This window comes from Schistocerca serialis, chromosome 9, assembly GCF_023864345.2.
Source record: "Schistocerca serialis cubense isolate TAMUIC-IGC-003099 chromosome 9, iqSchSeri2.2, whole genome shotgun sequence".
NCBI lineage: Eukaryota > Metazoa > Arthropoda > Insecta > Orthoptera > Acrididae > Schistocerca > Schistocerca serialis.
The window spans coordinates 211,686,014-211,710,739 of NC_064646.1; the positions used below are offsets into that span (position 1 = coordinate 211,686,014).

At 39.9% G+C, this 24,726-nt stretch overlaps 1 protein-coding gene across 4 annotated transcripts in view; it reads right to left on the reverse strand.

The window, feature by feature from the left end:
• The window catches only part of LOC126418689 (DNA ligase 4), a 302,986-nt gene that overhangs the window by 267,711 nt on the left and 10,549 nt on the right, over positions 1–24,726 (reverse strand). For 3 of the 4 annotated variants that reach the window (XM_050085584.1, XM_050085583.1, XM_050085582.1), the window contains exon 2: positions 17,134–17,309. In XM_050085584.1, coding sequence (XP_049941541.1) covers positions 17,134–17,295 — 162 coding nt within the window. In that variant the 5' untranslated portion in view covers positions 17,296–17,309. Of the gene's footprint in view, positions 1–17,133; positions 17,310–18,933; positions 19,081–24,726 lie in introns of those variants that run through there. The other variant, XM_050085585.1, reaches the window with a different exon arrangement.

Consider the following 24,726-nt stretch of genomic DNA (forward strand, 5'->3'; position numbering starts at 1 on the left):
CATAAAGGCCAAAACATGAGAGACTTCTTTTAGTCATCGCTTACGACAGGCAGGAATACCTCGGGCCTCTTCTAACCCCTGGACCTACAGGGGGAGAGTCAGTCTGTACTGTCTCCATTCATAGAAACCTGATAAACCTCAGCTAGATCCCATCACTGACTTGTTCCATTGCAAAAAACAGCTCTGGTGCCAGAGAGTCGGTAGACTTGAAAAATCCCACATGACTTCCTATATGACTGAGTAAGTAGTAAACACTGAAGACGCCATTGCAAGCAGTTACATCAACTGAGTTCAGAGCTGAATCAGCAACGTGGGCATTCCAATGTTCACCTTCATGAGACGCCAACACAATGTCATTCACCCGATCATCAAACACGGTGAGTGAAACACACCATGGCATGGAAACAAGGCTGCAAGGAAGGACGAAAAAGCCTCTAATATGAATCTGGAAGGTAGTGAGTTCCCTGCTCTACAAATAGCTTTGTCTGATATTCAAGTTAATTCCGACAGTTTTTGATGGAAATAAAGATGATCTTAGGGAATTCAAAAATAATTGTGACTTAGAGTTTGAACTTACTCAAGGCCATATTCATAGTGTACATCTAAAATTTGTAAAAACTATGACTGGGGGAGCCACATGGAATAGGTTAATCGTACGTGATTTTGTCACAAACTGGGCTGTTATGAAGCAAATTCTATTGAAGAACTACGTGTCAAAACCACTCTGGATTGAAACGAGTGTATATTATTCTCGATTAGGCAGAACAGGATCAAAAATATGGCCGAATCAGCAAGTTGAGGGGACACTTTGCAGCAGCAGCTTTGAAAAGCTGTCCCAGAGGTAATGAGAGAATCAGAAATTCTGGAGAGCTAAGCTCTAATTGGGACACTAGTGAGAACAGTATTCACACAAGGATTTGAGGATGAGAGGATTAAAATGGTTGCAACGGTGAGAAGAGAGGATTTAATGTTAACATAAGTGGTGAATTGAGCATTAACAGAGGAAGCTTCAATTGCCTCTTACAAAGAAAGATTTGGTGAATCCAGCTGCCTGAGAGATTATTGTTCTAGATGTAAGGAAGGAGGTCATCATGCAAGGAACTGTATTATGAAAAACACGTACGGAAAATAGACATCATGCAGCCATATCACCCGTCACTGCTGAGGAGGAGAGATGACACGTCATGCAGAGATCATCACAGGGTCATAGAAAGCAAAGAGTCAACTGTGTGACGCCAATGTAATCTACAAATACAGACAGGGCTGTGTGGTAAGGTGACACCCATAGCAAGTTGTGTCTGCAGGAATCAGGACAAGTAAGCCTGACAGGTAATGTCAAGAGTTGGTGAGCAAGTACAAAGGTTCAAAAGCCACGAAATGTAGGGATGGCACGACTATGCAGTTGACACATGTCGCAAAGTTATGCTCAGTAGACTGCAAGGGAAAGAATGGTTTTGTGAGCATAAGGTGCAGCAAGGGGGCACGGATATCATAGTTTTATAGTAGATAGTGCTGCTCAGATTACCATCATTAAGGAGTTCGCAGTGGATAGTATGGCAGGCACTGATGTCGATGAGAGAATAGAACTACATGGGACCACTAAAGAAGTAATAGATACATGCAGAGCTGTGACATTAATGTTGAGAATAGAAGGCAACGTGTGTGTGTGTGTGTGTGTGTGTGTGTGTGTGTGTGTGTGTGTGTGTGTGTGGAGCACAAGTTCCATGTAGTAGGGAATGAGCTGGATACCCCATATGAAGGAATTTTAGGCCGAGACTTCTTTCAGAAGCAAAAAGTAATCATAGGTTACATAACGAATATGTTATGGGTTAAGTGCTGACCATTACAGTTACAGACAGAACAGAAGTGGAATTGTTGAATCTTGCGGTCTGGGAGAGAGAGCCACGAGGAGAGGAACACTGCCCTGTGGATTGTACATTAGGCAGCTGAGAGGAATGAATGGGAAGCGAGAACTAGGGCATAATTAGGATTGCAGTTAGTGCCAGAGATAGAACAGAGAGAGGAGAGAGATCTCCAGGGAGAGGAACCAAAAGACATCAGAAGAAGAATGGTGCCACAGCTAAGGGAAACACGACACAAAGTTGAGCAGCAGATGGGGGGGAAAAAAAAGAGAGCCCCAGTGAGGTTATACGAATAGGCCCATGAGAGAAAAAGATTTTAAGGATTAGGATACAGCCTACAGACCTGGATGAAGAAATATAGGAAAAGCAGCAGTTGCAGACAGATGCAGCAATTGTGACGGAGCAGATAGGTACATGCATCATGAGTACTCTGAATACCACAGAAGAAGAGGTTGTATTGAAGTGTCCTAAAGTGAAGAAAGATGCAGTACCTTCCATAAAAAAAGGCAAGGAGCACCACATACGCAGTATAGTCCCTGTGGATCATGAGACAGTATTGTGAATTGGTAGGTTAAAGAAAATGATTTGAGTGCGTGATTTAAATGAAGAAGAAAGGGGTTTAATTATTGAGCTATATACTGCATACCATGATGTATTTTACTTGCCTCGAGACAGATTAACATACACAGAGATGGTAATGCATGAGACTATGTTGAAACCAGGTGCACAAGCTGAAGTGATAAATGTCTGGCTGTATCAGCTACCAGAGGCATGAAAGGCGGCCCTCCAAAATGAGAGTAATATAATGTTAAGGGAAAATATCATTATGCCACACATGAGTGGGTTTAATTTCCCATTACTATTAATTCTGAAGAAGCTGGATGCTTCAGGGAAGCAGAAGTGGAGGGTAGTTCCAGACCATCGGAGGTTGAATAACAACTGCATCAGCGCTCTATTTCCACCATCCCAGATTGATGAGACTCCAGATAGTTTAGGGAAGGCCAAATACTTCACCACATTGGACTGTGCAAAGGGTTATCATCAGATACTGTTGAAGGAAGATGATGGGGAGAAAGCAGCCTTCTCCACACCAGAATGACATTGCAAGAGATTGTGAATGGGAATAATGGATAGCAGAGCCACTTTTCAGAGGCTCATAAACACAGTACTAACTGTATTGCAAGGACACAAGATGTTTGTATATACGTGGTCATGTTGAGATTTCCATTGGAAGAGCATAATGTCAGACTTGGAGAAGTGTTTGAAAGGTTCCAATTGCAAAACTTAAAACTGCAGGTTGAAAAGTGTGAATTCCTCCAGAAGGAATTAACTTACTTGGGGCATGTAACCCTCAGAAGGTGAATGCAATAAAAGAGTATCCAAGACCCAGTACAATGAAGCACTTAAAATGTTTCCTAGGGACTGTGTCCCAGGATACAAGCAAGAACCTCAGTTGGATAATAAAACCATTACCTGAATTGCTGAAGAAGGAAGCAAACTATGAGAGGTCAATACAGCAGGAAGCAGCTTTCTGGGAATTAAAAGAGAAAATAATATGCCCCCTGATCTTTCAGTATCCTGATTTTATGAAGTAATTCATAATCACCACAGACACAAGCAAGGAAATGATTGGTGCCCTTTTGAGTCAAGGAGAACTAGGACAGGATTTACCAATAGCCTTCACATACACAACACTGAACTGCGCCAAGAGAGGTTATGATATGACTGAGCGAGAACTTCTAGCCATAGTGGGGGCAGTAAAGCATTACCACCCTTTTGTGTACGGAAGAAAATTTATCATATGCACTGGTCAGAAACCACTGAAATGGTTGGTGCAGGTAAGTGATCATTCATCAAGAGAAACAAAATTGACAGTCAGACTGGCAGAATGCGACTTCGAGATTGTATACAGAAAGAGACTGCAAAATATGGTAGCAGATGGATTGTCTCACATGCCAGAAGACCCTACTGCAGTCATTCAAAGTGTGGAAGAGGCTGATGAGGAAGAGCAAGAGGACCAGCAATCAGTGATCAGGGAAGGAGAGAAATGAGCTATTCTGTACCAGTTTCATAATTCACCTCTAGGGGGGCACCAAGGGATCAGCTGCACATATGACCACATTAAATGGTACAGATCATGGAGAGAGATGAAGAGAGACATACAAGAGTTGTCGGAAGAATAAACTTAAGCAAAATAAGGTACAGTGCCCTTAGTGTTGACTGAAATACCTAACCAGGTATTCGCTCATTGTGATATCGACACGAATGGACCACTTCAAATAACAGAGAAAGGGAACAGATACACACTAACATTCCAGAACACTGTTGTGAAATTTGTTGTAGCAGAACCTATAGCAAAACAGGACACCGATACAACAATGCAAGTCTTAGTGGAGAAAATAATCTGCAATCACAGAATACCACCAGTACTATTGAGTGACCAAGGGACCAATTTCCTGAGTAACATTCTCAGAAGAGTATGTCGTTTACTGAAGATTTAGAAGATTCAGTCTTGTGCATACCACCCACAGATGACTGGTGCACTTGAAAGAATGCATACAACCTTAACAGAATACCTACATCATTATGTGGCAATGAAGCATAAAAATTGGGATGAATGGGTACACCTTATCACCTACATTCCTCAAATGGATTCACCCCATTCAAGCAGTCTTTTGGTAGAGTATGCAACATTCTTGCAGTCCTACAGCAGGATGCTGCCAAAATGGAATAAACTCTGATGATTACATACACTACTGGCCATTAAAATTGCTACACCAAGAAGAATTGCAGATGATAAACAGGTATTCATTGGACAAATATATTACACTAGAACTGACATGTGATTACATTTTCACACAATTTGGGTGCATAGATCCTGAGAAATCAGTACCCAGAACAACCACCTCTGGCCATAATAACGGCCTTGATACGCCTGGGCACTGAGTCAAACAGAGCTTGGATGGTGTATACAGGTACAGCTGCCCATGCAGCTTCAACATGATACCACAGTTCATCAAGAGTAGTGACTGGCGTATTGTGACAAGCCAGTTGCTCGGCCACCATTGACCAGACATTTTCAGTTGGTGAGAGATCTGGAGAATGTGCTGGCCAGGGCAGCAGTTGAACATTTTCTGTATCCAGAAAGGCCCGTACAGGACCTCCAACATGCGGTCATGCATTATCCTGCTGAAATGTAGGGTTTCGCAGGGATCAAATGAAGGGTAGAGCCACGGGTTGTAACACATCTGAAATGTAAAGTCCACTGTTCAAAGTGCCGTCAATGTGAACAAAAGGTGATCGAGAAGTGTAACCAATGGCACCCCATACCATCACGCGGGGTGATACGCCAGTATGGCGATGACGAATACACGCTTCCAATGTGCATTCACCGCGATGTCGCCAAACACGGATGCGACCATCATGATGCTGTAAACAGAACCTGGATTCTCCGAAAAAATGACGTTTTGCCATTCGTGCACCCAGGTTTGTCGTTGAGTACACCATTGCAGGTGCTCCTGTCTATGATGCAACATCAAGGGTAACCACAGCCATGGTCTCCGAGCTCATAGTCCATGTTGTTGCAAATGTTGTCGAACTGTTCGTGCAGATGGTTGTTGTCTTGCAAACGTCCCCATCTGTTGTCTCAGGGATCGAGACAGGCTGCATGATCTGTTACAGCCATGCAGATAAGATGCCTGTCATCTCGACTGCTAGTGATATGAGGCCGTTGGGATCCAGCACAGCATTCCATATCACCCTCCTGAACCCACCGATTTCATATTCTGCTAACAGTCATTGGATCTCGACCAACGCAAGCAGTAATGTTGCGATAGGATAAACTGCAATCATGATAGGCTACAATCCCACCTTTATCAAAGTCAGAAACGTGATGGTATACATTTCTCCTCCTTACATGAGACATCACAACATTTCACCAGGCAACACTGGTCAACTGCTGTTTGTGTATGAGAAATCGGTTGGAAACTTTCCTCATGTCAGCACATTGTAGGTGTCGCCACTGGCGCCCAACCTTATGTAAATGCTCTGAAAAGCTAATCATTTGCATATCAAAGCAACTGCTTCCTGTTGGTTAAATTTCGCGTCTGTAGCATGTCATCTTCATGGTGTAGCAATTTTAATGGCCAGTAGTGTAACAGAATTAAAGGAAGGGATGTGCCAGATTCATCAGATAGCAAGAAATTTTAACAAGGAATGTAATGAAAGAAACAAGGAATACTATGATCGAACACAAAATCCCAAGATTGCAGACATAGTATTATTATATGGCAAAAGTGAGAGAAAAGGGAGGTAAAAGATGTTAATAAGGCTGTGGGGAGGGTCTTTCTGTGTAAAACTATGCATGGACCAAATGTCGTACTCCAGTTAACGAATACGAAATTCATAACTGTACTTGCAAACAGATTAAAAGAATTCTTTAGCTTTAGACACGTAAGCCTGTGAAGAAATCAGGTACAGTGTTCCAAAACAGAAGGAGAGAATGGGTAAAAACTCTATATAAAAACAGATGAAGAAAGATCTTGCGCACCCAGGATACAAGTGAGCCAGACAATGCGATTGGTCCTTGAAGACAGGCCAACCCCCACTCACTTTGCCTCTATTAGCCTAACACTAGTAGCAGCAGTGAGTGAGAGGAGAAGGCAGAAAAAGATGATCACAGTAAGAAACTCAAAGTTGGATCATAAACATAAAGACAGTAAAGACAATACCTTTCACTTTACAGATGGCCCCACTATCAACGCTGCTTGGTGCCCTTCTGATAAGTGTGTGGACAACAGCGACTTCAGTCCAGTATAAACTGGATGCTTACCAGATGTAGGAGTTCCGCACCTCAAGCGGAATGTACTATGATGCAGACAGGAAGATACACCAGCAACATGTGGAAAATTGTGACATACTTAAATTTACGGAGGCCGGAGAAAAAAGCCAATGAGTCGATACACATGGCACAAGCTGCCATAGAGCATAGAGACAAATTGACCAGGATAGCAGGGGTAGGCACTATGGAAAGATACTCAACAGGGAATGTGGTAGAATGGCAGAAAGACAGACTACGAGATGAAGCAGCTGGCACATCATGAACCATGATCTAAGCGAGGACTCATGAACTTTGTTGGAGTTTTATTTCATACCTTAAATGAGCAAGATGCTGAGTACACTGAAACCACAATAAAACAAGTGGAAGAGGAACAGAAGCAACTACTGCACTTAAGCCAGGAGGAACTGATACTAGCATAATCAGTTATAATCTACTTTAACTGCACGGAAGAGGACTAGCAGAAGCAACTGATATCCTACAAGCCAGAGCGGAGAAAATCAAGAAACAAGTCAGCAAAATCCAGAATGAAACAGACAAGAAGATGCAGCAAATTACCTTAGAAACAGTATTCAATGAGCAGATGGTACTATTGATCATAATTTTTCAAGAGTTAAGAGGAGAATACAAACAACAATCGGCAGCCTTTGTGTGTGCACAGAAGGGCTATTAGCCCCACGTATCATTAATCCCTCGAAGCTAATAGACTACCTTCAAATAATCAGGGATGACATCAGCAACAAGAAGCCCCCCCTAGACCTCAAACAGGAGAATAGGTATGGGTTCCTCCAAATAACAAATCTGATGTATTCTTAATTGTTGCATACCTAGCGTATATATTGAAAGTTCCATTAGTGGAGAATCAAGTATTTAATTTATACAAGGTATTACCACTTCCAGTAACAGGAGGGAAGGTGTGGTATGAATATATAGCTCCTGAAGCTGACAATCTGCTGACTGAGGATGCCAAGCAACAACATGCAGCCATGCACATGGATCAGTTAGATTGCAAAGAAGTAGCACAAACCCAGAAGATGTGCAAACACATGTTTGTGATCAAAACAACAAGGCAGCACAACCCCAGTGTGGGAGATCTGTTGATACAACTGAAGTATATTCCAAATAACTGCACCAAGAAAGCAGCATTCGGACCTCTGTAGGAGCGAATGAATGGACATATATGTAGCCACAGACAGGAAAAATTAACTTCGTTATGTGATAGTCATGAACCAATACATGTAATCATGAAGGGAACAAGAAAACTGACATTCACGGGATATGCTGATCAGACTATACTACAAACACAGCAGACGATAGAAACTGAATGATTGCTCCGGGACACACTAACCACTATTAACATGACCATGAAAAAGTTCCAATTCAAGACTAGAATCCAAAAAGACAGCAAGGAAGACAAAGAATGGCAGTTCCCCACATCTATGAACATACCTCACTTGCAGGACGTACAAGTGCGGACAGCATCTGCACAAATTAGAAAATAAGTTAGGATTACGTAAAAGAATAATGGTTCAAATGGCTCTGAGCACTGTGAGACTTAACATCTGAGGTCATCAGTCCCGTCATCAGTCCCCTAGAACTTAGAATGACTTAAACCTAACTAACGTAAGGACATCACACACATCCATGCCCGAAGCAGGATTCGAACCTGCGACTGTAACGATCGCGCGGTTCCAGACTGAAGCACCTAGAACAGCCTGGCCACACTGGCCAACCCCCCAGCATCCAATGCCAGAAGTGGAAAGAAGAGAGGAGTTACTAGCAGGTGCATGTGAATTATGATCCAGTTCAGGGGAAAATCTCACGAGAAGTGCAATCCTTAACCATGGTGATTCGTCACCACATAAACAGGATTGCAGATGAGGAACAAAAGGAAAGGAGGTGATCACATACTGTACATGCTGATGACTCAAGGATGCATATAAACATATAAACTGCACTACTAAAAAAACTCTTGTATAACCATTTATATGTATATAAAAAAAGAGGAAAAATCTGTGTATGTTTCTTCATTTGCTGACAGGAAAGAGAAACCTACGAATTCATGTATGTAACATGCGTTAAAAAAAAGAAAACAAAAAAGTAATCTTCATAAGCATTTTAACAAGTAGACCCTGGAAATGAAGATGTAAAGCATTTGACATTTTTGCCAGACCAATTTTAAGCGTTAAGAAACCACTGGTATCAAGCTAGCTGATTGCGAATTGCAGTTAAAAAAAGATACGAGGTCACATACCATCTATAAGCAAACAGCCTCAACACAGTGTAAAGAGGCCACCAATTCACAAGTAGGGCAGAGTTCAAGAGTCCCTGCCAGCAGATGAAATTTGGGTGTCAATCAGCCGACAGCAGAAAATTATGCGAGTCAAAGAATCTATTCAATTAAGCTTGTACAGGGGTAAGATGGACTTGCAATCTTGCCTGTACATATCTCTGAACTGTGGGTAGTTAGTCTATCATGGCTTACTTGTATCTATGACTGATCATCACTTACAGTGTGACAATTAAAGGAACCTGAGAGTTTGATCTGAGCAATGGGAAACTGGTTCCTTTTCATGATTTGAGTCAAAGTCATAGGCCAGGCAGGCTATATGCTCTAGTTATTTGAGTATCTAGTAAACCTCACCTATGTTCTATGCTCACTGAAATTATGACCCAGTGTCTGTGCTCTTCTACACGCACATGTAAACTTGGGAAGAAGCAACAAAATCAGACCAAGAAACCAACCCAGAAGCTTGTTTCTTCATTCCTACCTCTCTAGCCAGACCTGAGTCTTTCTGTACTGTCTCCAACCATAGAGACCTGATAAATCTCAGCTAGACCCTGTCACCAACTTATTCCCTTTCACAAAGCTGCTCGCATGCCAAAAAGTCATTAGAGCTGAAAAATCCCATGTCGCTTCCTACTTGACTAGCGGATTCAAGTAAGTATGTTGCAGCACCCCCATCGAGTAACAACAACAAGGATGTGGAAACATCAGAAAATTCCTTCATTTTCAGACAAAGTCCTCCTTTAGAGCCAACAAGCACAGGTCTCGTAGTTGGAGGGCAAGGATTATGATCTGAGAGATGAGATGTAGGACTGCAGAACAGGAGTATTTTACAGAAGAACATGGATGGGTTGGTTGGTTGGTTGAGCAGGTGGATGGGTAGGTATGCAGGTATGTAGGTAGGTAGGCGAGATGATTAATCCCTGGGTCAAGAGGAACTCCAGCTGGAGTTAGTAACATCAGCTAGAAGTCTGACTGAATTTTAATAGTGTGTGTTCTTGCTGTGGTACACAGTCCAAAGACTGATCTGATGCAGCTCTCCATACTAGTCTACCCTGTGTAAGCCTCTTCATCTCTGCAGAACAGCAGCAAACTACATCCATTTTAACCTGCTTACTCTGTTCATGCCCTGACCTTCCGCTACAATTTTTACTGTCCTCTCTTATCTCCATTACTAAACTGACTACTCCTTGATGACTCAGAATTTGTCCTATAAATCAAACCCTTTGTTTATTCAAGTTGTGACATTTATTCCTTTCCCCAATTTGATTCAGTACATCTTCATTTGTTATTCGATCTATCAGAGTAATCTTCAGCATCTTCTACATCACATTTCAAAAAGCTTCTGTTTTCTTCTTGCCTAACTGTTTATCCTCCACAAGGACCATTTCACTTGGGGTCTGTTGAAGGTACATTAGCATATCTCCGTTTCTTTGTAACTATCTGTTGTAAGTTCTTGTTTTCTGTCATTCTACAACCTCGGGGATCTCCTCAATATTAATTCATTGGAATAATACAGCCCAATTTTCACTTCCTTGAAAGGTTAAACTCCAAACAAGTAAATTCAGTAAAACCTTCCACACTCAAATTCATACTAATTGTAAACAAATTATTCTTTTTTGTAAATGCTTTTCTTGCCATTGCCAGTCTGCATTTTATATCCTCTCTATTTCAGTCTTCAGTGATTCTGCTGTCCAAATAGCAAAACTGATCTACTACCTTTACAGTCCAATTACCTAATCTAATTCCCTCAGCATTGGCCAATGTAATTCAGCCACATTCCACTATCCTTGTTTTATTTTCATTGATGTTCATCTTACAATCCTTTTTTTCAAGACACTGTATATTCTGTTTCATTGCTCTTCTAAGTACTGTCTTTGTCCCTGACAGAAAAGCAATGTCATTGACAAACCTCAATGTTTCATCCCTCTGCTTCTACTTTAATCCTCTTTTCAAACTTCTCCTTTGTATCCCTCCCAGCTTGCTCAATGTACAGATTGAGTAACACAGGGCAAAGGCTAGAACCCTGTCTCACTCCATTCTCAACAGCTGCTTCCCATTTATGTCCTTCGACTATTATAACTGTAGTCTGATTTCTGTACAAGTGTAAACAACCTTTTGTTCTTTCTTTTTTATACCTGCTACATTCAAAATTTTAAAAAGTGTAGTCTAGACACCATTGTCAAAAGCATCCTTTACATTTACGAATGCTGTAAATGCAGATTTGTCTTCATTCAACCTATCTTCCAAGATGAGTAGAAGGGTCAGTATTGGATCATTTGCTCCTGCATTTCTCAGGAACCCAAACTGATCTTTCCCAAGGTTGCCTTCTATGAGGTTTCCTATTCTTCTGGAAATAATTCCTTTCAATATTTTGCAAACATACCTGATGGTTCGGTAGTGTTCACATCTGTCTGCTCCTGCCTTCTTTGGAATTGAAATTATTACATTCTTTGTGACGTCGGAGAGTGTCTCTCCTGTCCCAAATATCCTGCACACCAGGAAGAATAGTTTTAGCAAGGCTGGCTCTCCCAAAGATATCATTAGTTCTGACAGAATGTTGTCTACTGTAGGGGCCTTGTTTTGACTAAGGTCTTTATCTTTTCTTTCGGTAATATTGTCTTCAAGTTTGTTTCCCTGATATAGACCCTCTAAATATTCCTACCACCTTCCAGATTTCCCTTCTTTGCTTAGTACTAGCTTCATGTTTAAGCCCTCAATATTCATAAAGCTGCTTCTCTTTTCTCTAAAAGTCTCTTTAATTTTCATATAGGCATTATCTAAATTTCCCCACATCATGATTGCTTCCACAGCCTTCTAGCCATTCTGGTTACCCATTTAGTGTTTTCTGTCAATTTCACATTTTTGAGACATCTGTATTCTCTTTTCAACAGGTTCATTTGTTGATTTTTATATCTTATCCTCTTGTCAGTTAAATTCAATACCTGCAGTGAGATCCAAAGGATTTATACCAGGCCTTGTCTTTTTACTTATTTGATTCTCTGCTGTCTTTGCTGTTTTATCTCTCAGAGCAGCCCACTCATCATTTATTGTAATCCTTTCCTTTGTTGCCTAATTTTTCTTCTGAAACTCTCAACAACCTTTGGATTTTTCAGTTTATCCAGGTCTTATCTCCTAAATTTCTTAACTCTTTGCAGTGTCTTCTGTTTTAAACTGCATTTGGTTAGCAATAAATTATGGTCAGAGTACTCATCTGTCAAGAGAAATTTCTTAGTTTAAAATCTGGTTTATAAAGCTCTGTTTTGCCGTTATATAATCCATCAGAAATCTTCCAGTGTACCAAGATCTCTGCCACCTGTACAACTTTCCTCTCATGGTTCTTAAACCAAATATTGGTGATGATTAAATTATGCTCTGTGTAAAATTGTACCAGGTCGCGCCCTCTTTCATCTTTTCCCCCAGGCCATGAGCTCCAACTATATTTCTTTCTCTTCCTTTTCCCAATACCAAATTCCTGTCACCCACCACAGTTTTAATATGTAGGAGTGATAAAATTGAAGTACTGAATGCAATATTGATATCAGAAAGGAGAAACAATTTAAAGAGACGTAAAAGTATATGTGTCATGCCACTATTGTCCGGAAGAGAACAGACAAGGGACACCCCAGCGTCCATCTATGGCGAGGGTAACCTCAGCCACATCCAAACTCCAACCAACCCAACAAGGGCTAAGAGAGTAATGGAATAAGTAATACCTTCTAGCTGGATGATCCATAATAATAAAATGTGGGAAAGCCATGCAATGAGGAGAGGGTGTGGGAGGACAAACTTCCCACAACTGTCCTGATCCATTATAGTCAGTGTTAAAGATGGCATAAGGACTGACTATTTCAAAGGAAGCAGAAACACCTGTTCAGCTGTTACTTCACCCTCAGCTAGTACCAAATATAAGGAATCCTTAAGGTTCTGTCTTCAGGTTCTGTTTTCACTCCTAAAAGTAGGCTAGGCTGCTACAGAAAAAGAGGATTTTAAAAAAGGGATAGGCAGCTGGCAGCAGAATAAAGGGTAGAGAGACTAAAAGAGAGATAGGCAGGTGGCATAGAAATGAAGGGTTGAGGGACCTCTAGGTCCAGTGTGCAGCAGGAGGCTGCCCAAACTCAACCAACCTTAATCTGCTCTGAAAGCAGCTTAAAACATTGTAACTGAGAATAAAAACTATTTTCTTGGAGGAAATGGAGAACATGTTCAACTGTCCGTAAGCTGTCTGCCAATATTAGAATAAAAGAATCTGGAAGACCATGCTTGAGGTGGAGAACAAATTGGAGTGGACATTCAAGCAGGATGTGAGCAACTTTCTGTAAGGCTCTGAAGTTGGCCGTGCCCTTTGAAAGGAACCATCCCGACATTTGCCTGGAGCGATTTAGGGAAATCACGGAAAACCTAAATCAGGATGGCTGGACGCGGGATTGAACCATCATCCTCCCGAATGCGAGTCCAGTGTCTAACCACTGCCCCACCTCGCTCGGTCACTCGAGATGAGGGCAACTCACTATATATGATAAAACTAACTTAATCTAGTGTGACTGAGGCAGAGGTAATTCCTTCCAGGAGGAATGGAAGGGGGATGTCATTTAGCCATAGTCTTCTTGAAAGTGCAGAGTTTATTAGAGGAAGTAGTAGCCCAATAGAAGTTGTTCCATCTCCAAGTGAGCAGAGGTCTTATTTGCACCCATAAATCCAGGTCTGGGATCATCAAAGAGAATGTTGGGTGAGTAATAACTTCTCTAACCAAATGATCAGTCAGTTCATTATGTGGGATATCCATGTTATTACAGACAGAGAAAGACACATGAACAGGTACTATGACTAAAGCTGTCGGGACATGGACTGTGCACTGGGATGCTGAGCATGCCGAGTGTCTGAGTCAAAGCATGGAAGAAGCACATTCACGAGTCTTTCTGAAATTTCAGGGCAATATCTAGCATGTCAGATATTTTAATGTCCATCTGAATGTAGACCAATGAAATGGAAGAATGCCACCTACATCACAACACCATCTATCTTCAGTACGGAGTCATGAGATGCCATATTGGTTTTCAGTCAAAGTCGTATGTATATCTGGCATTTTTAAGCACCAGCAAATTAAGGATTTCTCAAAAATCCATTGTTAATTGTAAGCTCTGTCATGGTAAATATCATATTGGTGGATACAGAATTATTGTAACTTGCATATTATGAAAGTATCCTGTTTCAAGGCAATGGAACATTGAGGATCCATCATAAAGGCACCGTTCTTGGAAGAACTTGTTATAATTCAATGTCAGCTAATAACATACCTAACCTATGATTAAAAGTTTCAGGATAAGGCAAGGTGCAAAGTCTGGTCATATATTATTCATTGTCAGTATAGCATAATGAGTAGATACATGGAATCTGTGATCTGCTGCTAGTTCGCGTCTCAATGGATTCAAACATTTTTTACTAACCTTTACATTTTTAATGGGTTCTGATACTTTCTTATTTGTTTAATAGAAGTATAGTCTTTAATATTCAATGTTATGTAAATATAAATGCACAAGACAGTTTGGACTACTTGCAATAAGACAGTCTGCACTTTCTTGTTTCAAGTTTCGTATTTCAGATGTTGGAAAGATTCTGCAACTGAATAAGAACAATGATCATGTAAGAATGACTTCAGTGTTTTACTAAAAAGTGAAAATGATGAAATACTTTTTATCCTGTGTGAAGAACTATTGTAAATTTGTATCACACTACTGGGAACTTTTATAGGCAATGTCCTTATTGACTGGACAGGGTACTTTCCTTTTCACCTTGTAACATGTTTATGGATATTAAAGTTTTTATTTATATGACTAGCATATGGACAAGGGGGAAAATGTGCATTTTAGTAGAGGAACAGATGAATTTTATGCCCATCAATTTTGTAAACAGCGTGTTTTGTAAATCAAATACATGCAAGAACTGCTGCTCAAGTGTGCAGCGATCCCGTACATTACACTGAGGCACACATACCATATGCACAAGTTGTATAATTTCTGAGCATTCAGCAACACACTGAGCTCAGCATGCTCAACTTTTGCATTCAAAAGCATGGTCCATGTGCCAATGGCTTAAAGCCAGAGAGAAGATTGTGAACAAGAGAGTAACATCAATCAATAGCCTGAAGACTGCTTGAGTCACTACAAATTAAAACACAATTGAAAGAGGTCTGTTTAATCAAACAGAGGACTCTGTTAACGGCTGTCAGCTCCACCATCAAAAACAGTACATGTTCCAAAAAACAAATACTGATCCTGACCAGTGGGAAATACAAAAGCATATCCCATCCTACTTACAGTTTTAGAGCCATCAGTGTACATGATGGCAGCACTCTAACACTCCTGAAGAACTAAGAGGAACAGACACTGAAATTTCATGTAGCTAATTGAAACCTTAGATTCCTGACATAGATTTGTCCTAAATCATCATCTGGATACTAACCAAGAAGAGGTGTGCGGGAAAATATGGGGATAATATTCGGGGGGGGGGGGGGGGGCAGAGAGAGGAGGGGGGGGGAAGGGGGAAGAAGGGGGCAGGGGAGGGGAGGGGGAGGGGGGAGGTCCCATCAGAGCCAAAGGTGCCACTTAGCCTAAACCAGCTAACCTTTCATTGACGAATGTTGAGCAGCTAGGTCAGCTTTTTATCAAAGAGTAGTCTAAAAAATTTGGACTGCACAACACCACACAAGTGATGGGTAACCAAGTAGAGTTCTGGGTCAGGAAGAAGCCTTGTAGGATGACAAAAATACATTTTTGTGGGACATAACTGGAAGCTCCTTGGGGCTGTCATTCAGCCAGGCTAAAACTTGGGAGCTACATGAAATGTAAAATTCGTTGACATATAGCACGGTCTGGTGGATGTCACCAGCCAAATGATGGCATTGAAGAAAAGTGTAACAATCAAAACTGATCCCTAAAGGACTGTGTTCTCTTGGACGCATCAAGAGCTGGACGATATACCACCGCAAACCCGGAACAACTGATGGAATGAAAACTGACACACAAAATTCAATAGGTTACCTCAAAAGCCCAAATTATATAGAAAGTAAGTAAAATGTGATGGCACCAAATGGTGTATTATGCCTTCTGTAGGTGAAAAGACTGCCATGAGATGTTACCATTAAGAAAAAGCCTGTTGGATTGCTATTCACATCCTGGCCAGATGGCACATTGGAGATTATCCCTCCCAGAAACCCAAGTGACAGGGAAACAAATGGCTACCGTGACTCAAGAACTTAGCATAATCATCAAGCTAGTATCATTTCATCCAGCTGCACAGCACATGTTGAGGCTAATCAGTCAGTAGTTGTTGATGGGGACTGGGTTTTTGCCTGGCTTAAGGATTGGGATAATAATACCATTTCATCATTGTGAAGGGAAAAACACATGGTTGAAAACCCTGAATAGATGGATTCTAAGAAATTCTGACTTGTAACATCTGATTCTGAACTGTATGAGGGGCCTGGATCACAAATGTGAGGAGATAAGAGCCTGAAGCAATTTCCAGTCAGTTAAAGGCTTATTGTATAATTCAGCAGTATAGGGTGCGAGGGGGGCAGGGGTTACACAACAGGGGGACTGTCTCCAACTTGGCTGCTATGCATTTGAAAGGTATCTAGGTAAGAAAAAATTAGGCAGCTTGCAGCATTAATCATACAGCTGGGAACAAACATGTGCAGCTGAAAACCACTGAGTAGTGTAGCATAATAATTTCTGTATCTTAACTTTTGCTAAAGATGCAGATTTCTGTTTATAAAAAGAAATTAGTGGAAGGAGACAGATGAGAATTTAAAAATGGTGTGACTGAAGTAAGAAATCTGGCAAGTATGTCTGGCATAAATAAAATAAACACAATACAGATAAAGCTACTGTAGTTGATTTGAAAGACAAGTGTGAATGAGGCACTGAGAAAAGGAAAGAATGAAGGGGCACAAAGAGGGTATTACATCAAATGTTAGGTTCTTAAATAGATGTTGGTAGGTCTTTTGAATATCATGTGTCCTATGAGATATTGTTATTGTACTATTACTGTTACATCATCTTTTCCATCCACGTCATCGTTTCAACATGAAATACTGACAGTAAAACCTACACAAAAATACTGACAATACAAATAATAATACTTACTGCCTGTTGATCCTCTGTTTTCAGTCTCTCTCCTAGTTTTCTATATTCAGTGATGTATTTCCTCAGAATCAAACATGCCTTTTCTTTGGGACTTTTTTGAATATTCTCGCATACTTCACACAAATCACAGAATTTTATCTTTGATGCAATATTCAGTACCATTTTAATAAAGTCACCTGAAGGCAAAAGATACAGCATAAGCCACAAGCAAGAAGACCTCTCTCACTTAATAATTACAAATATTGTGTGTGTGTGTGTGTGTGTGTGTGTGTGTGTGTGTGTGTGTGTGTGTGTCTAATAAAAAACGAGGTGAAAATGAAATTAAAATCACAGTACAATAAAAAAAAAAGTTTGTTACCATGTAGTGGTAGCATGACATCCACTGAAAGAAAAACGTTATCAAAGCAGATGACCTTAAAACTTTTTGTATACGTTTATTATTCCGGCATGAATTATGAACATATTATTTCTGTCTCAATTTGGTTGTAAAAATGTAAATCATTTACTGATTTGTGGCACATGAAGAAGAATGTTCTAATGGCTTCATATTATTATTAAATACGCTAAATGACTCAGATTTCTACCACCATGTCATATATTATTATGGATAGAAGACCAAAGCACAATTTATTCATTGTTTTGAGAAAAAGTGCATAGATACACTCTCTCTCTCTCTCTCTCTCTCTCTCTCTCTCTCTCTCTCTCTCTCTGTGTGTGTGTGTGTGTGTGTGTGTGTGTGTGTGTGTGTGTGTGTGTGTGTGTGTGTGTGTTTTAGCACTCTTTCTCTGTCTAGTATATTAATCGCATACTTCTGGTGATGTTATAACATGTAATGATGAAAACACTCTGACTTTCCATATACCTACTGGTACTGGAATTGTGAGAATTAACTACCCACACTCCTTTCTTAATAACATTTTGAGTAAGTGCGTCACATTCCTGTATTAAAGTCGAGTTAGAATAATTTTTTCAGGACGCACTGTGCTGAATGTATCTGTAACTGACTGAGGACTAAATTTGCTCAGTCTTCTACACAGCATATTTGTTAAGACTACCTAGGATTTGCATTTAAAAAGAGGCAGCTTCAAATAATCGTTTAACCTCATAGATCTATGTTTTATGTAATTTGTTCAACTGTTTCAGGCTGATGGAGAATGGTTTTCCCTCACAGGTCTGCAACTGAGCCCTTCCTCATTTTTCTTTAATTCAGTTACTGTTCGATTCTCAGTGACCAGATTTTCCGCATAATTTGAAATTGTACAAAACTACATTTCCCTTTACAGTTAGTTCAATACACACAGTCATGAAACACAAGTTGCACAGTATTGTCCTATGGGAGGCTCTCTGTCAGCTATCTTTTGTCAAAACCTAAAATTCTAAACTACTTGTCTGATCTTCATGTTTATTGATAATATTGACTAATTAATTAGATCTCACTGAGATGTCAATTTTCCAGGTCCTCCAATGCATTTCACTTTGTCCCCTTCAGCTCAACAGACCACCTTCCTTGTTGTACACCTTTCTAATAGTTCCAATAAATATCTCTGTCCGCATTTAATAAACCAGTCATCAACAGTACTGTGACTCTGATGGCTGTCATTTCTTCTGCACCTAAAAGCCTGGATAATTATCCAGTATCACCCTCTCTGGAGCACTGAGTATCTCTAATTGTGATTTATAATGGCAACTAGTCTTTCCGAAATCCATCCTATCTTTCCCAAACTGATACGATTGTCACTTGCCCTATCTTCTTAACAATATTCTAGTCCATACTTATGAAATACCTGCACCAAACCTTACCTCAAAGATCAAATCAGTGGTCATTTTCTTCTGGGTGTGCCCCACAGCCTCAGTACATTTGAAGAAAGACTTTATTCACCATTCTGTGTTTAAAAAGCTTTATTTGCACTACTAGTTTCAGACACTGACCGTTCTCATGTGCTTCACACATCGTAAAAAAGGGAAGGTATCTAAAACATAAAAGTCACATGATTATATTGAATGTACTATTAAACATAGTAGTTACCAAAAGTAATTAGATTTTAGTTACTATAGGTAACTACTACACTTGTTTAACACTTCATTTAATGTAGTTGTGTTGGTTTCATGTTTTAGCTCTCTTCCCTTTTTATGGTGTGCTATTGTGTTTTTTAGATGCACTCAAAAATGGGTAGTGCTCAAAAATAGTTGTACAAATAAAATATTTTAAACATTGCCTTATGGAACACTGTCTGTCTTCAGATCAAATCAGTGTTCAGTATGCAATTCCAAGAGACACCACATGCATATACTCACTATCACCTGTTCTTGTACTGTTACAGGTATAACATACCTGTTCAGAGGCAGAACATCTTTCATTATCAACTGTCATACACCAATTTTGCTGCAAACATTGTTGTGCACCTTTGTTTAGGAAATCAGCCACTAGCCAATGATCCACTCATGTGAACCTTCATAAGCAAACAACACTAAAGTATCTGGTTTGGTTATATATTTAAAATGCCTGCACCTCAGCATATTGTGGTTACCTTCTGCCAGTACACCAAAATAATTGTTTTAACCCCCTGTCCTCCTACCCCCACAATTCTGGCCCAGAATCTCTTACAAAGCAAACATGCAATTTTCAAGTACTCTAACAATAAACTGAAGCCTTTATGTACAACTGAGACTAAGAGTTCCCGCTACTTGATAACCCCCACACATTATTAGTCCTGCTTATTTGTTTGGTATGCATGATTTCAATTTTTAGTCATGAATAACATAGTCACAGGATCCTATAACTTTGACATACTGTGATGTGCATAATTTCAAATTTATCATATAAGAACTAGTTGTTAACATTTGGACCAAGTTGCCATTTTGTTAATATCTTACTGCATATTACTGTAATTATTATCAGTTCCTTCCAATGGATAAATGTGTGATATTTCAAATTGTAATTAATACTATCTACCAAGCTAATTCAAAAGTCACTGTGGTTGGGAGGTAGCATCTTCAACAGCTAACAAAAATCTCCTGGGTCCCAGGTTCAATCCACACTTCTGCTTACCTCAGCAGTAATAGCAGCCAAAGACCTCCAGTATAAAGTCACCAATGGCCTGAAGAGGGTGGAGGAGCAGCCAGAGGTATAGGGCACCCGACTGCCCTTGGGGTGAAAAACTGCCCCTAAAGGACTAAGAATCAGCAATGATCAACAGCATGATGCAGAGGGTAATGAAAATCACTGTATTAAAGACACACAATGTGGATCTACAGGACATGTAGCCCATAACTGGAAGTGTGTCATGATCTCCCCACCAATAAAACCTTCCGATTGGTTCTCCATCTTTGTCTCTGGAATGGGATTGCCAAGGAGGTAATCATGAGAAAAAGATTGCATAACCATTGAATCGGAGTGTGGATTGCCAGAAGTATTATTGGGGTAAGGAAGCTAGAAAACACAAAAAGGAAAATGCAAAGGCACAATCCAGATATAGTGGTGGTTGGTGAAGTGAAATGGAATCAAGATAAGGATGTCTCATCAGACAAACACAGGCAGCATAAAATGGTATAATGTGAGCATAATTTGTTGTTGTTGTTGCAGTTTTTAGTCCAACGACTGTTTTGATAAAGCTCTTCATGCTATGCTATCATTCACAAGCCTCGTCATCTCTGTATAACTACTGCAATCTACATTCTTTGAACCTTCTTCTTGTAGTCACTTCCCTCCAATACTAAATCAGTGAACCCTTTATGTCTCAGAACATTTCCTGTCAACCAACTCCTTCTTTTAGTCAAGTTGTACCATAAATTTCTTTTCTCGCCATTTCTATTCAGCACCACCTCATTAGTTACATGATCTACCCTACTCCAAATGCCTTCAGAAAAGTTTTCCTAACACATAAATCTATATTCAATGTTACCAAATTTCTCTTCATCAGAAATGTTTTTCTTGCTATTTTCAGTCCACACTTTATATTTTCTCTCAGCCAGTCATCATTCTACTGACCAAATAGCAAAACTCTTTGACTACTTTTAGTGTCTCAAAATTTTTATTTCTTCTCCCTTATCTTTAATGCCTTCTTCAAATTTTCTTTTGTTTCCTTTACTGTTTCCTCAACATACAGACTGAATTATATCAGGATAGACTACAGCCTTGTCCCATTTCCTTATAAACTGCTTCCATTTCAAGCCCTTGACTCCCCTTTCTCAATCAATGCTTCTCTTTCATGCCTTTAAGACTCTTCTACCTGCATTCTGGCTTCTGTATAAGTTGTAAATAGCATTTTGCTCCCTGTAGTTGACCCCTGCTACCTTCAGTGTGTATTGCAATCAACATTACCCAAATCTTTCTCTAAGTCTATAAATATAGGTTTGCTTTTGATTAACCTATTTTTTAAGAGAAGTCATACATTCAGTATTGCCTGGGGTATTCCTACATTTCTCCAGAATCCAAACTGACCTTCCCTGAGGTAGGCTTTTTCTAGTTTTCTCCATTCTTCTGCAAAGAATTTGTATTAGTATTTTGTAGCCATGATATTTCAATAATATTCACACCTTCCAGCATATGCTTTCTTTGGAATTGGAATTATTGTCTTCTTCTTGAAATCTGAGTGTATTTCACATTTCTCATATATCTTACTCACCAGGTGGAAAAGTTTAGTCATGGATGGCACTCCCAAGGATATCATTCATTATAATATACTGTCATCTTCTCCAGGGGCCTTGTTTCGACTAAGTCTTTCAGTGTTCTGTCAGATTCTTCTCGCAGTGTTACATCTCCAATATCATCTTCATCTATGTCCTCTTCTCTTTCTATGATATTGCTTCAAGTTCATTTCCCTTATATGTGTGGAAAATGATCATATCAGAACACAAAAAATGCAAATGTACTCCTGTTTAAAACACTCGGACTTTAAAGTGAGGTTCAGCTGCCCCATTCTACCTTCCTCAGCATCTTTAAAAATTTTTGTATGAAAACGCATTTGTGCTCTTTTTAATGTGCGACTTACCTCTCAATCACACAAGCTCCTGTAGCTGTAACTCACTAACACCCACTAGTCCAGTCCATCGCTGTAAGTCGCTGACACACATCCACTCCCATTTGCCCATTCTCACTCAGTCTCTTTCTTGTTATCGCTCTCTTAGACTATATTTCTCATTATCACTGGCTCTCACCCACTTCCACTTTCTCCTTCCCTTTATTCCTTGCCTACAAGCACTGTCTCGTTCATTCTTTTCCTAATACTGTTCTTCCACTGTCAAATATGTTCCACTGCAACTGTGTCCCTCTTTCTCTCACACTGTCATTGTCTACTTCGCTCTTTGTATACCACAACCACTGCCTACTATCTTCCAGTATTTTTTATTTTTCTGTCTCTTTCCTGCTGCCACTGTCTTCTTCTCTCTCAACATAAAATAAGTGGATACCAAAATTTTTTGAAATATTTCTGTAAGGTAGAATGAAACAGTAATATCCCACTTTTCAGTCAGAGTCTTTCACACAGGTGCATATTCATCTTTGTGGTGCTCCAATAGTAACATTTTTCTGCCTGTTTGCTTCTTTTCTGTACCACAACAGAGCATGTCGCTCATCACGAAAAATCTTCATCATCCATAAAACTTTGATAGTTTACTTACGTGGAACTGTAATAACACAAAACTAATTTTTCACCTCAGATTGGATTTCATATCCACAAAAATTATGCATGTGCTTCAGTATTGTCACAAGGTTCCCAAAATACTTCTGATGACAATGGAGACACTTTAAAGGATATTTCTCCATGCAACATCACTTTATAATCCACATTTTCACCTCACACCAGATTTTACATGAATATTTCATATGTAGAAGTACGGGAAGTTTGAGCCTCTGTATCTGGGAAACAAATAAAGATATCAAGAAAATTTTCAAGACTTTTTGAGATCAGCATAGTAGGAATGTGTTGTAAAAATTTCAGCCATGTGCTGTGCATAGCCGTCTTGGGATCTGTGGCTCCATTTTGGTATGAGAAATTTTTTTCGATATCTTTAGAGAAGTGCCCACGACATAATGGTGTCTACATTAGGCCCTTAAGACCCACTGTAGACTGCATCCAGTGCTGAAAGAATCAACCAATTTCCTCCATTTGTCGAAGCAAGAGCAAATGTGTAATATTTACTATGACCCTGTACTGTAGCATAGCGATCCTGCAATTGGGTATATGATGATGATGATGAGTCCCATACTTCTTTACAGAGCGTAGGGGAGTGACGCGGGAGACCCGCGCCGCCTTACTAGGCAAGGTCCTAGTGGAGGTGGTTTGCCATTGCCTTCCTCCGACCGTAATGGTGATGAATGATGATGATGAAGACGACACAACAACACCCAGTCATCTCGAAGCAGGAAAAATCCCTGACCCCGCCGGGAATCGAACCCGGGACCCCGTGCACAGGAAGTGAGAACACTACCGCGAGACCACGAGCTGCGGATTCAATTGGGTATATAAAAGGTCCCTAACCCAAGGGCTACCCAAAACACTTGATCCTATCTTTCTATCAGCAATATAACCCGCTTTTATGTGCAGCATTTCAGAGCATATTAGGTACTGCATGCTGCTGCATATGTACCGATAGCCTCTCTCTATACTCCTTCCACCTTTTACCTTTCCGTACTTCATTTAGTACTGGTTTTCCAATCATGCTCTTGATGCTGAACAGCTGCTTCTCTTTTCTAGGAAGGCCTTTTTAATTCTTTTAGATGATACCTCTCTTTACCCTAGTGATGTATTCTACTATAGCCTTACATTTGTCTTCAGGCCATTCCCGCTAAGCTATTTTGCAATTTCTGTCAATTTTATTTTTTAAATGTTTGTAATTCCCTTTCACCTGCTTCCTTTGCTGCATTTTTATGTTTTGTCCTTTCATCAAATAAATTCAGTATCTCCGGTGATGGTCAAGGATTTCTACTAGCCTTGTCGTTTTATCTATTTGATCCTTTGTTACCTTCACTATTTCATCTCGCAAAGCTACCCATTTATCTTCGACTGTATTCTTTTCTTTTGATGATGAGCAGAACTAACCGCTTTGATGACTTGCAAACAGAGATAGTTTCAGTGAACACAATGCAGTTGTAGCAAAAGTGATCACCACAAAGAGCTAATAAATGAACAGAAAGTCCACTGCTTCAGTAAATTAGGTAAGGAGGATGACACCTCATTTCTCAGATGGGAGGTAGAATCTTTTAATTCAGAAAATGAATATACAGAGGAAGTGTTACTCAGGTTCAGTTTAGTAGTAAACCAGGATGAGAAGAGTATCGGTAGTTATCACAATTAGTAAACCAGTAAATCAGAAGGTTAAGATATCACACCTCTAAACAGAACAACTGAACTGCAGATAAACAGAAGTTAGTAGAAACAAGCTTGATTACTAGAAGGGCAGTATGTGAAACTTTTGGTAGCACCCCAACAAAATGTCATTACTTGACTTTCGCAAAATACTACTAAAATCAGGTCATATGTTAGTGCTGCAAGATGAACAGAGGATAGTGTCCACGCACTTGTTTGTTGATGTAGATACTGAAACAGACATTTTTTTAAAAATATTCACTGTTTCTTCAGAAGGAAATCCAAG